Source organism: Microcaecilia unicolor, chromosome 6, assembly GCF_901765095.1.
Source record: "Microcaecilia unicolor chromosome 6, aMicUni1.1, whole genome shotgun sequence".
Taxonomy (NCBI): Eukaryota; Metazoa; Chordata; class Amphibia; order Gymnophiona; family Siphonopidae; genus Microcaecilia; species Microcaecilia unicolor.
Window position 1 is genome coordinate 280,914,101 of NC_044036.1, and position 16,509 is coordinate 280,930,609.

The 16,509-nt window shown below is 46.5% G+C and overlaps 1 protein-coding gene across 1 annotated transcript in view; it reads right to left on the bottom strand.

The window, feature by feature from the left end:
• Positions 1–1,514: 1,514 nt before the first annotated feature.
• Positions 1,515–16,509, bottom strand: part of QSOX2 (quiescin sulfhydryl oxidase 2) — a 188,063-nt gene continuing 173,068 nt past the window's right edge. Inside the window, exons 11-12 of the mRNA XM_030207617.1 lie at positions 6,390–6,578; positions 1,515–5,277 (exon numbers count right to left, since the gene is read on the bottom strand). Of these exons, the coding sequence (XP_030063477.1) occupies positions 4,748–5,277; positions 6,390–6,578 (719 nt within the window). The 3' untranslated portion in view covers positions 1,515–4,747. The remainder of the gene's footprint in view (positions 5,278–6,389; positions 6,579–16,509) is intronic.

The window sequence follows — 16,509 nt, forward strand, 5'->3', positions numbered from 1 at the left end:
CATTAACAAAAATCCAATGGATGTGTCAGGGGAGGCAATGTCTCACTTCTGTGTATATGTTTAGAGGCCTGTCAAGTGCTTGTAATGTACTTGTTCCTTTAGATATTAAATAGATAAGTGAAGAGATCTTAGCTTGATCCCACCTGAGTTTGTTTCCAGTTCATTGTTCCCCCTCCAGTGGATGGAATGGCTTCCTATGAAGAAAGGCCAGTTATGGCTCTTCAACTTGGAAAAGGGACCGGAGTGAAACGGATAGATATAATCACTCACTCTTTCCAAAAGTACAAGGACTAGGACATACAATGAAGTCACTAAATAGTATATATATATATAGAATAAATTGGAGGATTTTTTTCCTGAAAGCATAATTAAAATCTGGAATTCACTGTCAAAGAAAATAGAAAAACTAAACAAAATCCAAGGTTATGAGGATTTAGTATGTAAGGAGAAGGCTGTTTTGGTCCTCTATCAGAGGGTTTCAAGGGACCAAATATTAAAGGGAAGCAAATACAAGTGCAGTCTCCCAATTTCCTCTCTCAAGTACCCTTAAATGGGCAGTATGCTTCCAATTTCTATTTTTGAATTATTGTTTTCATAAATATCCTTGCCAAACTAATTATTTTTGTCCCTTGAACCAGGGAAAGCAAAATGTTGCCTCCTGTAATAATTGATGGCATGGCAGTGTTAGAAATAAGCTAATTCCTTTGACTTGTCAGCAGAAGAACCTATCCAAAACAGGTGAGATTCTCAGCATGATTCATGAATTAAAGCCAGATGGTTTGTTCCTCAACCAGTAACATGCTGTAATTGCCTTGAAGGAACTTCTTGCTGAAACAGAGCTATATCTGTGTTGCTGTGTACTGCAGTGATGCACTGTGCTAGAAAAATAATGTGCAGTGGGACACATATGGGACAAAGGAGATGGAGGCTCTAAGTAGAGGAAGCAGTATTTATTTGAAGACCCAACACAGCTAGTCTTTCAGCAAAATGCCTGTATCAAGAGTGATGTAGCGGTCTTGTACAAAAAAAAAATGCTTTCTGTGCCAACTATTTGCAAGTGTTGTTCATTAATTGAAGTAAAATCACAAAGCTGCTTTACAAGTACTGTCATTCCAGAGAGGACCTTCAAGCACCAACATTAACTTCACAGCAATGGCTGTTATCAACAAAGAAGGACGCACTTTGCCAAATAGAGGTACTGACATAGGCACTTCCGTATCCTAGTAAATCATGGCAGCTATAGCTATCCACGTCAGTCTCGCCAACTGCAAGAAGTCCAAGGATGGCAATCCTATAAGCAGGGACCAGTAGGGCAGGAGGACCTAGATTCAAACTGAATAGGAGAGAAGGAGTTGCCTAATGGTTAGAGTAGTGATCCTGGGGAACTGGTTTTGATTCCCACTGCAGCTCCTTGTGATCCTGGGCAAGTCACTTAACCCTCCACTGCCCCAGGTACAAATAAAACACCTTAGATTGTGCGCCCACTAAGGACAGAGAAAGTACCTGCATACAGCATATACAGCACTGTGTACATTTAGAAGCACTACAGAAATGAAAAGTAGTAGTAGTAGAGAATACACAGAGGAGGACATGATCTCTCATAAAAGACAGTCCCTCTGCAGATCTCATTCTTCTTATTTAGGTGAAGGTCCCAGAGACTGAAAATGCAGATCAGACTTGGTCCTAGAGGACCTGCCTGCTAAGAAATGAGAGAATTAAGGGGGGGGGAACTGCATGAAGAATAAAAGAAAATAAAATGAAGAGAGAAAATATAACTGATGGATTCTGCTGCTCTCCACTTGCCTGGTCAAGTAGAAAAAAACAGAAAGCTTTTTTCGATCCTTCTGAGCTCTGAGAGAGCAGATTCAATCCAGTGCCATAGGGATGGCATCATCTGTATGTGGTTGATTTCAACCTGCTTGTCCATGGAGAAGTCTAAAATATACATTTATCAGGGCATGATTAAAAGAACACACAGACTTTTACAGAGAATCTACAACAGTACAAAGTATCAACAACAGTACAAAGTAAATATAGAGTTTAGTCCAATTTAGCATATGTTACTGGAAATAAAAGTACTTTTCATTAATTTTCTGGACACACAAATAAAAGCTGTTTCGAACAGATGTGCTGCAACCTGCACTCTTGTGACTCTTTGGCATGAAACATTAATAATTTACTTGCAAATAAAATCTCACATGCCGGACATCAAAAAATCTTCAAATCAGGGAAGTACAGCCACCCTAGCACCAGACCCCTGTGCCTGCATTACAGAACAAAATGTTGTGTAGCTAACAGTATAGCTTATCATATTACACTGGACACAGGTTTTGTGTTTTTTTTTTCTTTTTTCAGTGGCTGGGTGATGGCTTAATCAGAACAGTTCTCAAAATTCTACAGGGAGTTCATCATATTACCTTATTGAGAGATTTTGATGTTTTAGAGGAATTTCTTATTTGATTGAAGTCTTGCAATTTTGTAAGTGTGGTTAACATTATCACACATTTTATTATCCAATACAAATTACATTTCTATATTTGGAAGCAATAATTGTTTGTGGAATCTAGCACAGCAGAATTTGAAAATTTCCACAAAGGCTCCAAGAGACTTTCTGAAGGCTCATAATGGGTAAGTTGGCACTGTATCAAAGAGAAATCTAAAAAAAAAAAAAAATGTTTTTGTTTCCTATCTGGCATCATGAATGGGTGGACAGGAAAAGACTGCACGCTGCTGCATCACCAAATAGGTACACAATGATCTCCATAAGCTACATATTAAAAGGTACTCCAGGTATCAGTTGTAGGAGGAGATGAAGAGACAGAAGAGCATGCTCTCAATATTCATAGAACCAGGTACTCAACTCTTCCAATCCTTGCCTCTTCTAAATAAAAAATGTTCCCCTCCACATGGATTTATCCAAATTCACTATAGTTCAGCTGTTAATCTACTCTGACCTATGAAGAACAAAAGTAATGTCGATAACATTTCTGTGCAGGGAATACAGACATTTGATAATATTAATATACTTGACCTCACTGAATAGTGCCTCATTATTGTATTACACAATACATGCCTATGTCAAAAGTTGTATTTACCACCACTTAGGAAAAAGACTCATAAATTGGCAAACTTTTCGAAGTCAACCTTGCACTGTGCCATTAAATCCTAAATTAGTAATGGGGACTGCTTCCTGGAGATAGTTGGATTCCAGGCAAAAGATGAGCTGCATTCAACTGCTTGAAGGTCTTGGTTACAGACCACCTCTCCTCTAAAATATAAACACTAAGCACTAAGATTTATGAGTTTCTGTATTAACCTGTCTCAGGAGAAGAGAGTTCTTGCCACACATTTACAAAATGAATCTCAAATTCTGACTGACCCTCTTTTTTTTTTTTTTTTTTTTTACAAGGATCGACCCAAACATATTTTCGGCAAAGCAGTTCACAGCTTCTGCTTTGACTTGATCTTGGAACAGCACAATAGCAATAACACAGGAGAAAACGATCACATGATTAGGGATAAAAAAAAAATAAGGTTGCACTATTCAGGGTGGGGGAGAGCATGAATTTGTGAGATAGATTTTTGTTAACTAACTCAAACTCTGTGGCCAGGCTTCAGGTAACCATCACAAAACTCATCCCTGAGAGTTGTGTTATCAAATGAAACGAAAATAAAATTCTAATCACGTACAATGACATTTAGAGATAACATACTTGCATGAATTCTTGGTTTTCAAAATCAATACAAAAAAAATGTCTTCACCAACTCAGGTGCAGAACCACTTCTATAGTCAATCCATTTATCTCTGACAACTAGGCTCAAAGTCTAAATACATATGTATTTATCTTAAAATTAAACTCTCCTGAAATTCTAGTTTTAGGAAAACAGGAGAAACTAAGGAGAGGGTGTTTAAAAAAAAGCCAGTTTCAGTGGAAATCTATAAATACAATTCTACTCATAGTTAAGGGGTCTTTTACTAAAGGTTAGCACAAGTTATCTGCCACAGGACCCATTTCATTCCTATGGTCCATGCTGTAGACAACTTGCACTAATCTTAAGTAAAAGACCCCCTTTGTTATTCCTGCGCATGATGCCGTTAAAGTTAATCAGACTGCTGTTTAGTAAAAGACAAATGTATAAACAAATATATTTATGAGATTATTTTCCCTATCTTTCAGCGTAGTACTACATTAGTTTGAATTTTTCATTAAAATATGAAAACCAAATGTTTGGGATTAAAAAAAAATAATGAAATGCATAACTTTTTAAACCACTGGCACTAGCAGCCTTAAAAAAATGTTTGATGTCAACCAATGGAAAGACAGTTTTCAAAATTTGAGCATCACGCTGTATTCTACTTTCCCTGAGATTTCACCTCAACCGAGCTAGTCTGCATCCCGACTGTAAATAGAAAAGAAAGGATTATTAATGTCAATAGCACTTAAAAAAGCGAGTTAGATGACAGGGCACTGCTAACAATGACAGAAATCAGAAACTGGCAGAATGGTTCAAAAAGTCACGCGAGGAAGGGAAGATATGACATTTCTGTAAGGCAAAGTTCCTAGGAAACTAGACTAAAAAAAGCGCTCATAAGCAAAATATTAAAGCTGTGTCTGGTAAGGAGGAGCTACAAAAAAAAAAGTAACTCTTAAAATGCTTGTGAATTTCAAAAACAAATTCTGAAGGTAAGTGGGTGAGTAGGAGGAATTAAAATACCTGGTCTCAAAGAAAGCTTAAGTACACCACCCTATACATATGGTCGGTTATATCGTATTTTCCACCGTCTTGACCTCATTCGAAAAAAGAAGAACATAATCATTAAAAACAACGATGATGAGACATACAGGACCACACAGAGGCTCATGTCTATGTGTGAGAACCCAATGCCCAGAAAGGAGAGGGACTGCTTCATCTCATTGTGCACATCAACTAATTCTGGCCTCTTTTCTTGGATCAATTTGTCCAAAATGTTTGGTTTAACATCAGCTGCATGTTGTGAGTTCTGGAGGCCCTTTTCTGGACTGTGTTCACCAGATTTCTTGGCTTGACTTTGGTCCACCTCCTTGTTCTCCACTGCTTGCTCTTGTGTTTCATCACTAGTGGCACTGGCATCCAGAAAGTGCTGGGAAATGTTTTCACCACTATAATAATGCTTCAAGAAGGCCAGCACCTCTGCCTCATTCCAGCCGTGCAGCCCATTGTCTTCATGGCACCTAGGGCAAAGCTCAGGGGATGGCCACTGGATTTTGGGAAACTTTGGATCTTCGCTGTTAGCACCTAATTAATAGAACATAAACATTAATATGCAGACACTACTTTCTCCTGGTACCATAATGACATGTCTCGTTTATAAGACCTCTTGTCTTCTTGCTCCCATGGCTGGATGCACCAAAAGTACATCCCTCAGTAAGGGCGAAAATGTGCTACCCAACCAAACTCTGGACTAAAAGGTGTTTTGAGCAGCATTTGAAAAAAAAAAAAAAAAAGGCAGGCTAAAAATCCAAAATGATTGAGGACAACAGAAAGGCTGGGCCACAGGGATATACTAGAGAACCTATGAAATTAATTTCAGAAGCTACATTTAAATCTTTCCCTGCACCAGTGCATAGCACTGCTTATAAGCACTAATGAATAACTGGATTAGACACAACAGACCTTGAAATATCTACTGAATGGAAAACACAAATCAGCTGGGCTAAGTTGTTCTTTGAGCTCTCAATGGATGCTTATACTGAATCTGATTTTCACCATGGAGCTTCAGAGACATTCAAAGGCACGGAGATACACTTACCACTCACCGTTTCTACAGATACCAGGAATAACTGTCCCAATTCTGCTTATTCCAATAATGTTTTCAGAGTGCGCCCAACTTCTGCAGCTAGACAACTTTAATACTTGTAAAAATAATGTAATCTGTTTCCAGAGAAAAACCTCAAGTATTTACATCTGAAAGGCACATTGATTGTAATCATTCTTGTCTACATCTAATTGGAGTCTTACAGAATAGTAGCTGAAAATTACTTTGTAGCATACAGATGTTTCAATTAAATCTAGGAAGACTTTCAAGGTAAACCTTTAGTCTGAAACAAAGGAATCCATGACACATTGTCAGTAATTTGGATAGGTATGCAAGCTTTTCAAGGTACCTGTGTAAGGTTGTCATAGAAACCCTGAACATTCTTCACAGTGGAAAAATTAAGTCTCTTCTCAAATCTCAGATTCGCTTTTAAAGAATCAAGTACATATTAGCAGTTTACACTCTCATATAAGCAAGCCCGCTAAATATGAAAGGATTAAAGAGAGAAAAAGTTCTCTCAGGGCAAAAAAGTCGTTGTGGGGTTTTTTTTTGTTTTGTTTTTGTAGACAAGGCCGTCACTTGAAAATCATACCTGCAAGTCTGCTGTTTACGATGTTGTGCTTCTTCCAGAGCCAAAGGACAGCTTGGTCTAGGGTTTCCACCGAGTCCATAGAGTCTTTAGCCATTTCTTCAAAATGCTGTGCACACTCCCTGCACCCAAAAAAATTCTGGATATATTGTCTCACAACTTGCAAGATGACCTGAGGATTATCTTCCAAGTCTAAAAAGAGAAGGCACATCCTATTTAGCAAAACAATATATTCATAAATATGATTTCTCTGGGAAAAGGTGATAGTTTGAGATCCAAAAGATCGAGAATGGGCAATTTTTCATGTCATGGGTCCATAAGCAGTATGAAAAAGTTATACGTTTGAACTTTGGAACTATTTTTTCACATAAAGGATGGGATTTAGACTGTTGTATTACAAATTGCGCTAACGGAATTCATTAAAGCTTCTTTTTCATTTTGTTTTTGGAGACTTTGGTCCTCTTTTCCCCACAGGAGGTCAAAAATTGCAAGGGAAAAAAAATTATACAGTCCTTTAGTGTTATTGGCAGTTGCCCTTCCCCAAAAGTAGCCTCTTCAAACGTACATGACTGTTTGCCTTTGCAAAATGATCTAGAAAAACACAGTGCTTTAGTTTCATTCTATAGTCATACCAAAGGGTATGATCCCCAGCATACTAAAGTCAAATTACACTTTGGAATTCCTTTGCAATTAGTTTATTCTCAAATAAAAATCAATCTGCTAGGTTACTTACTGGGTCAAAAAATAAAGACATGGAAGCTTCAAGGAGAATTTGCCTTACCTGCAATTCCTCTAGTCCCTCCGGACTGGCCCAGAAAAGACCAATGGGTTCTCAACACCTACCAGCAGGTGGAGCATAAGAATCCCAATTCTTGAGTGAGCTAATAAGACCCTATACAGTCCGTGCTAGAACCAGTATGATCTTTCCAAAGTAAGACAGATAGTGAATGATACATACCTGTAGCAGGTGTTCTCCGAGGACAGCAGGCTGATTGTTCTCACGACTGGGTGACGTCCGCGGCAGCCCCCACCAACCGGAAAAAAGCTTCGCGGGACGGTCGGCACGCAGGGCACGCCCACCGCGCATGCGCGGCCGTCTTCCCGCCCATGCGCGACCGCTCCCGCCAGTTGAATGACTAGCAAAAGATGAAACACACAACTCCAAAGGGGAGGAGGGAGGGTAGGTGAGAACAATCAGCCTGCTGTCCTCGGAGAACACCTGCTACAGGTATGTATCATTCACTTTCTCCGAGGACAAGCAGGCTGCTTGTTCTCACGACTGGGGTATCCCTAGCTTTCAGGCTCACTCAAAACAAGAACCCAGGTCAATTGAACCTCGCAACGGCGAGGGTACAACAGAAATTGACCTACGAAGAACAACTAACTGAGAGTGCAGCCTGACCAGAATAAATTCGGGTCCTGGAGGGTGGAGTTGGATTTACACCCCAAACAGATTCTGCAGCACCGACTGCCCGAACCGACTGTCGCGTCGGGTATCCTGCTGGAGGCAGTAATGTGATGTGAATGTGTGGACAGATGACCACGTCGCAGCCTTGCAAATCTCTTCAATAGTGGCTGACTTCAAGTGGGCCACTGACGCTGCCATGGCTCTGACACTATGAGCCGTGACATGACCCTCAAGAGCCAGCCCAGCCTGGGCGTAAGTGAAGGAAATGCAATCTGCTAGCCAATTGGAGATGGTGCGTTTCCCGACAGCGACCCCTAGCCTGTTAGGGTCGAAAGAAACAAACAATTGGGCGGACTGTCTGTGGGGCTGTGTCCGCTCCAAGTAGAAGGCCAATGCTCTCTTGCAGTCCAATGTGTGCAACTGACGTTCAGCAGGGCGGGTATGCGGCCTGGGGAAGAATGTTGGCAAGACAATTGACTGGTTAAGATGGAACTCCGACACCACCTTCGGCAGGAACTTTGGGTGGGTGCGGAGCACTACTCTGTTGTGATGAAATTTGGTATACGGAGCATGAGCTACCAGGGCTTGAAGCTCACTGACCCTACGAGCTGAAGTAACTGCCACCAAGAAAATGACCTTCCAGGTCAAGTACTTCAGATGGCAGGAATTCAGTGGCTCAAAAGGAGGTTTCATCAGCTGGGTGAGGACGACGTTGAGATCCCATGACACTGTAGGAGGCTTGATAGGGGGCTTTGACAAAAGCAAACCTCTCATGAATCGAACGACTAAAGGCTCTCCAGAGATGGCTTTACCTTCCACACGATAATGGTAAGCACTAATAGCACTAAGATGATTCCTTACTGAGTTGGTCTTGAGGCCAGACTCTGATAAGTGCAGAAGGTATTCAAGCAGGTTCTGTGCAGGGCAAGAACGAGGTTCTAGGGCCTTGCTCTCACACCAAACGACAAACCTCCTCCACTTGAAAAAGTAACTCTTTTTAGTGGAATCCTTCCTAGAGGCAAGCAAGACCCGGGAGACACCCTCAGACAGACCCAACGCAGCAAAGTCTACGCCCTCAACATCCAGGCCGTGAGAGCCAGGGATTGAAGGTTGGGGTGCAGCAACGCTCCGTCGTTCTGCGAAATGAGAGTCGGAAAACACTCCAATCTCCACGGTTCTTCTGAGGACAACTCCAGAAGAAGAGGGAACCAGATCTGACGGGGCCAAAAGGGCGCTATCAGAATCATGGTGCCGCGGTCTTGCTTGAGCATCAGTAAGGTCTTCCCCACCAAAGGTATGGGAGGATAAGCATACAGGAGGCCGGTCCCCCAATGAAGGAGAAAGGCGTCCGACGCTAGCCTGCCGTGTGCCTGAAGTCTGGAACAGAACAGAGGCAGCTTGTGGTTGGTCTGAGAGGCGAAAAGGTCCACCGAGGGGGTGCCCCACGCTCGGAAGATCTTGCGTACCACTCTGGCATGGAGAGACCACTCGTGCGGTTGCAATACTCTGCTCAGTCTGTCGGCCAGACTGTTGTTTACGCCTGCCAGGTACGTGGCTTGGAGGAGCATGCCGAAGTGACACGCCCAACGCCACATCCCGACGGCCTCCTGACACAGGGGGCGAGATCCGGTGCCCCCCTGCTTGTTGACGTAATACATTGCAACCTGATTGTCTGTCCGAATTTGGATAATTTGGCAGGACAGCCGATCTCTGAAAGCCTTCAGTGCGTTCCAGATCGCTCGGAGCTCCAGGAGGTTGATCTGCAGATCCTTTTCCTGGAGGGACCACAGACCCTGGGTGTGAAGCCCATCGACATGGGCTCCCCACCCCAGGCGAGATGCATCCGTCCGCTGAGAAGGGCGGAGAGTTCCTCTGCAAGTACCCGCTTGTGCTGGGAGCTGAAGGATTGAGCTCCCGGAGGACAATTTGGAGGCAGGGAGGCCAAATTCAGGGCGTATCCGCACCGCACTATTTGGAGAACCCACTGGTCGGAGGTTATGAGAGGCCACCTTTGGTGAAAAAATTTTAACCTCCCTCCGACCGGCAGATCGTCCGGTACGGACACTTGTAGGGCGGCTATGTTCCCGTGGATCCAGTCAAAAGCCCGTCCCCGGCTTTTGCTGTGGAGGCGCAGGGGGCTGCTTAGGCGCACGCTGTTGACGAGAACGAGCGCGCTGGGGCTGTCCCTGTGCCTGACGAGGCCTTCGGGCCGGCTGGTTGTACCTACGCTTCGCAAAAGAATAGGGTGCAGCCTGCCGGGCCCGGGAAAAACGTCCACCTGTGGAGGTGGATGCTGAAGGCGCCCGGTGGGAGAGCTTGTCGAGAGCGGTTTCCCGCTGATGCAGTTGGTCCACCATCTGCTCGACCTTCTCGCCAAAAATGTTATCCCCCTGGCAAGGGACGTCGGCCAGTCTCTGCTGGGTGCGGTTGTCCAGGTCAGAGGCACGCAGCCATGAGAGCCTGCGCATCACTATACCTTGGGCCGCAGCACGAGATGCCACGTCACAGGTGTCATAGATACCCCTGGACAGGAACTTTCTGCACGCCTTCAGCTGCCTGACCACCTCCTGATAAGGCCTGGACTGCTCCGGCGGGAGCTTCTCGACCAGGTCCGCCAGTTGTTGCACATAGGTCCGCATGTGGATGCTCATATAGAGCAGGTATGATTGGATGCGGGTCACGAGCATGGAGGATTGGTAGGCCTTCCTCCCAAACGAGTCCAGAGTGCGAGACTCCCGCCCCGGGGGCGCCGAGGCGGTATCCCTCGAACTCCGTGCCCTCTTGAGAGCAGAATCCACGACCGCTGAGTCATGGGGCAATTGTGGCCGCATTAGCTCTGGGTCAGAGTGGATCCTGTACTGGGACTCTGCTTTCTTGGGAATGGTGGGGTTAGTTAATGGTCGCACCCAGTTCCGAAGCAGCGTCTCCTTAAGGACATTGTGCAGCGGCACCGTGGAGGACTCTCTAGGTGGTGATGGATAGTCGAGGACCTCGAGCATCTCGGCCCTCGGCTCTTCCACAGAGACCACGGGGAAGGGAATGCTAATAGACATATCCCGCACAAAGGAGGCAAAGGAGAGACTCTCGGGAGGTGAGAGTTTCCTCTCCGGTGAAGGCGTGGGGTCCGAGGGAAGGCCCGTAGACTCCTCTGAGGAGAAATATCTAGGGTCCTCCTCTTCCCCCCACGAGTCCTCATCCTCGGTGTCGGACATAAGCTCATGTAGCTGAGTCCTGAACCGGGCCCGGCTCGACGTCGAGGCACCAGGGTCTCGGTGTCGTCGAGCGGTGGACTCCCGCGCCGGCGGGGACGGAGCTCCCTCCATCGACGTCGACGGGGACTCCACCTGCGTGGCGGTCGAGACCGGCACCGCAAGCGGCGGCGGTGTCGACGGCCCCGGCGCCGGGCTAGAGCTCGCCGGCGCCACAGTCATCGGCGCCGAGGGCGCAAGCACCCCCGGCGCCGGCACAGCCTGGCGCATCAGCCCTTCCAGGATCCCCGGAAGGATGGCTCTGAGGCACTCGTCCAGGCCCGCTGCCGAGAAAGGCGGTGGGGCCGGTAGGGGTGTCGGTGCCCGGATCTGGTGGGAGCCAGGAGACTGCACCGAGGTGCCGGGACCCTGTTGCGTCGGCACCTCTATCACCGACGGGGATCTCTCCTCTCGATGGAGACGCTTCGGCGTCGACTCCTCTCCGATGTGCATCGAGGGCGACCGGTGACGGCGCTTCTTATCCTTCTTCCGATGCCCGTCACCGGCGCCGGGAGGCATGGAGGAGGAGGATGACGATCCCCCTCGGTCTCGAGGAACCGGGTCATACAGGGTTCGGTCCCGTGGGCCACGGGCTGAGGGAGTGACCGGGGCCGACTGCCCACGCGGCCTCTCACCTCTACCCTCACCGGAGGACCGGCGGGCCGAAGGGACCTGTTCTCCTGGGGTCGATGCCATCGGTGCCGATGTCTCGGGCATCGATACCGGTACCGAAGGACCGGACGTCGATACCGATGCCGTCGAGGTCGACGTCGAGGGGCCGGCGCAAGTTCCAAAAATACGGTCCCGTTGAACTTGCCTCGCAACCTGAGTCCGTTTCCGGAGACCGAGACACAGGGGACACGACTTGAAACTGTGCTCCGGCCCGAGGCACTGGAGGCACCAAGCGTGGGTGTCGGTCTGCGAGATGGGCCGGCCGCACCGACCACACTTTTTAAATCCACTCGGGACCTTCGAGGACATCAACGGAAAAATCGCGTCGGCGAAATTAAAGTCGTCGATGGTGGCGAAAATCACACCTCGAAAATGAAAAACGACCGCAACGCTACGTCCCCGCTGGAAGCGAGGGAAAATGGGAGCGCGTGCTCCTTTTTTTTTTTTTTTTTTTAAAGAAAAGTGGAGCGCGCGGCGATAAATTAAATATAAAAGAAAATAAAAAGGTTCGCGTAAACGCGACGGTTTTTCCGGGGCTGAAACAGAGAGAGCGGCACAGGCACGACTCTCTCCAGGCGCGGAAAAAAAAGGAACTGGCGGGAGCGGTCGCGCACGGGCGGGAAGACGGCCGCGCATGCGCGGTGGGCGTGCCCTGCGTGCCGACTGTCTCACGAAGCTTTTTTCCGGTTGGTGGGGGCTGCCGCGGACGTCACCCAGTCGTGAGAACAAGCAGCCTGCTTGTCCTCGGAGAAAAAAGAGTACACCTGCATGTGTGCTAATGTCTGACTTCATTACAGCCACCCATACATCCAAAGAATGTGCTGGCCTTTTTTCTTTGCACAACAGACAATGAAACAAGTAGCTTCCTGCAGAGGAATGAGAACCGTATAACGAACCAACAACAGCAAACATAGGGTGGGATCTGGGCCTGTCTGGAGGAACTAAAAGGCAAATTAGCAGGCCTCATTTCTCCTTCCTTAGCGTCCCAGAGAAGACTGATGGGAAAGAACAAAGCAATGAATTTGAGGGACACACAGAGCCCCGCAGTAAGAATACACTCTCTCCAAAAACGGCAGCCCGACATGCCTGAACATCCACTCTGTAGTGTCGAATAAAGGAAAGCAAATGTCCAGAGAAGGAAACAGAGAATGCTCAGCCCAGCAAGACTCCTGACCCCTTGTAGAATAGGCCTTAAAGCCCTTCTGGACAGACCTGCTGCTAAGAAGGTTCACGGACCTGATTGTTTCTTTAATCTATCTCATGATAGTAACCTTAGATGCAGCCAGCTCTTTATGGCAGCCATCCAGAAAAACAAAAATACTATCCGAGTGCCGAAACTTGTATGTCCTATGAATATATTTCTTCAACGTTCTCCTGACATCCAGCTTGCATAACCGACACTATTCCTATGAGCCCTTCGAGGAACCTAAGCAGGCAACACCACTGATCAGTTCAAATGAAAGGATGTCAACACCTTGGAAAGGAATGAGGGAACCAGACGTAAAATGACCTTTTTCTTGGAAAACTCCAGAAAGGGCACTCTGCATGATAGGGCCTGCAACAGACACACAACTCGCTGAGGCAATCACGACAAAGAACACAGAGTAAGATCTTTAAGGGAACAATATGATGGTGGTTCAAAGGGTTGTCATACCAGAACTGAAAGGACCAGATTAAGATCCCAAGAAGGAAAAGGCATATGCCTCAGCAGCCGACACCTCTCAGAAAATGAATGACATCCAGATGGCTCGCTAAAGGCTTGCCCTTAATACGGCCCCTAAAACAAGCCAAGGCTGCAACCTGAACTTTAAGAAAAGCTAAGGCCAAAACCTTATCCAAACCATCCTTAAGAAAATCCAGAATTTGCACCACCGAGGCATGCAAAGCTACCACTCGTTTTCACACCAGCTGCTGGAAATTCTCCAAGTCCTCACATAAGCAAGAGAGGTAGACCTATGGTGAGAACCGAGCATCATGACAAACACCTTAGCCAAATATCCTCTCTTCCTCAGCCTAGCCCTCTCGAGAGCCACGCTGTAAGACAGAAATCGAGATGGATTTGGCATGGTTATTGGCCCTTGCGTCAGAAGATCCATCGAGCCTGGAGCTTCAGCAATAACTTCACCATGAGAAACATCAGATCCACATACCAAAGTCTCCTTGGCCAATCCAGAACCACTAAAACCAAACCCCTGTGGCTTTCAATTATTTGAATAACTCGACCCAAAAGAGGCCATAGAAAAAACGTCTGCTGGCCAGGGTGGCTAGGGCATCAATTCCCTCTGAGCTCTAATCCTTCCTGCAACTTAAGAAACAAGAAAACTTTGCATTGTCCTGTGTCGCCATGAGGTCCACCACCAGTATTGCCTTACCAGCAGACAATACTGTCGTAAGCTGTGCAACCCAGGGTCCATTCCCTTGGATTCAATGTATGGCGACTGAGGAAGTCTGCATGGATGTTCAGCCTCCCTGCCACGAGAGGCCGACAGATGGCTTTCTGCCAAGCTCATGAGAAGCGTGGTCTCTTCTGCTAATAGACAACTCTTTGTACCGCCTTGATGACTGATGTATGTGACTGCTGTTGCATTGTTAGACAAGACTCAAAATCTTGCCCATCAGAAGATCTTCAAACACCCACAGAGCCACTCATATTGACTTGGTCTCCAATAGGTTGATCGAACAATGCATCTCTTCTCGGGACCAGAGACCCTGAGCCAGATGACCAAGACAATGGGCTCCCTAGCCCATGAGACTGGCATCGGTAGTTGCCATCACCCACAATGCGGGATCCAACCAAACTCCACAGACGGAAAATGGAGCCACCATCGATGACTCTTCCCCACTGCCGCTCAAAGCAGCAACCTGATCTCCGAGGAGTTCAATTGGGGACACCACCTGTAAAGAAGAAATCTCTGTAGAAGTCTCATATGAGCTCTGGCCCACAGAACCACTTCTAGCAAGGCTGCCATCCATCCTAAGACCTGAGGTAGTCCCTGGCTCTCGGAACCCTGCAGCGAAGAAAACTCAGATCTGATCCTGGAGTTTCTGAATCTTTGATGCAGAAAGAAACACCCATCCCTGGAGAGAGTGTTGAACAAGATATTGAAGTATTCCAAAGTCTGCACCTGCTCTAAAAGACACTTGAGAGGATTGAACACCCAACCCAGGGACTTCAGAAACTGAACTACCCATGCTGTAACCCGACAGCTCTCCTAATATGATTTTGCTTGAATTAACCAGTTGTCCAGATATGGATAGACTAGAATCCCTTCTTTGCAGAGGGCCACCGCCACTACCATCATGGCCTTGGAAAACATACAAGGGGCTATCACCAGGCTAAAGGGCATCGCACAAAACTGATGATGTTTCCCCAAAACTGTGAAGGAACAGTTGATGGGTCTGACAAATGGAGATGGGCAGATATGCCTCTGTCAAGAACAGAAACTCTCCTGAATAAACCATCAATGACTGAATGAAGAGTCTACATGCGAAAGCCAGGTACCCTAAGTGCCTGATTCACTTCCATGAGAATTAAAATGGGCCGGAAGGTACCTTCCTTTTTTGGCACCACAAAATAAATGGAATAATGACCTGTCTCTAGTTCTGCCTCAGAGACTGGGTACACAGCTCGCAGCTAAATAAGCCTTTGAGGGTTTCCTTGACGGCACTTGCTTTCACATGGGACTGAAACAGAAACTATAAAAGCATCTGGCAGAGGATGAGTGAACTCTAAGGCAGACCTGTCGCAAACTATATGGAGCACCCACTGGTCCAAGATGACCTGGGCCCACCTTTAATACACATCTCTCAATAGAGCTCCTTCAGCTATCAGAGGATGGATCCCGACACCTTCATTGTGAAACGCCCCATGACTGTGCTGTAGAACCAAAATCCCTTCCTCCACAAAAGAACTAAAACAAAACAAACAAAAAACCTCCCATGATCTGAGAGACAACTACTCTCCCAGACCAAATATGCTGGAAATCATGTGCACGGCCCCTACCAGCCAAAAAATGTGTCCTGCTGTTCAAGGGACGATCCTCTGGGAGACATGGTACTTTTGATTCACCGAGACTCTTGACCAATTTGTCTAGCTCCTCACCAAACAATACAAAAAGGAAACTTACTTGGCTTGGATGCTGCATCCACCGACCAAGAACAAAACCAAAGAGACCTCCTGGCTGCCAGAGCCACAGACTTGGCTGAAGCCCTGAGTAAATCAGAAAGTGCATCTGCCAGGAAGGCTGAACCCATCTCAATCTTGGTGACCTCCCAGTCCACTAGGGAAAAATTATCAGCTGATCTATCCAACACTTTCTCAGCCCACCTGAAGCGCGCCCTGGCCACTAAGCCACAGATGGCTGCCTGAACTGCCAGGGCTCAGACATCAAAGATGTGCTTCAGAACAGCCTCCATCCTGCAGTCCTGAGGATCTTTAGGGCTATACCATCATCCACAAGCACTATAGTCTTCTTGGTGACTGAAGAAACTACCCCCCCCCCCCCCCAACCCTGATCAGGAACAGAGTAAAGCCTGATCATGGACCTAGCCAGTCAAAACAGATCATCAGGGACATTCCACTGGGCTTGAACTATGTCTCTTATTTCCTGATGCATGAGAAATGACCTACCAGTCTTTCTGATTCCTTTCACCAGCTAGTCCTCCTTCCTCACTTTCTGAGGCACAGGTTGCTCATCAAAATTAAGCATAGAAGAAACCAAAGAAATAAATTCCTGCAAATCTTCCTTATACTCGAACTACAGAGGGATCCTCACCTGGGGGCAATTCATCCTAA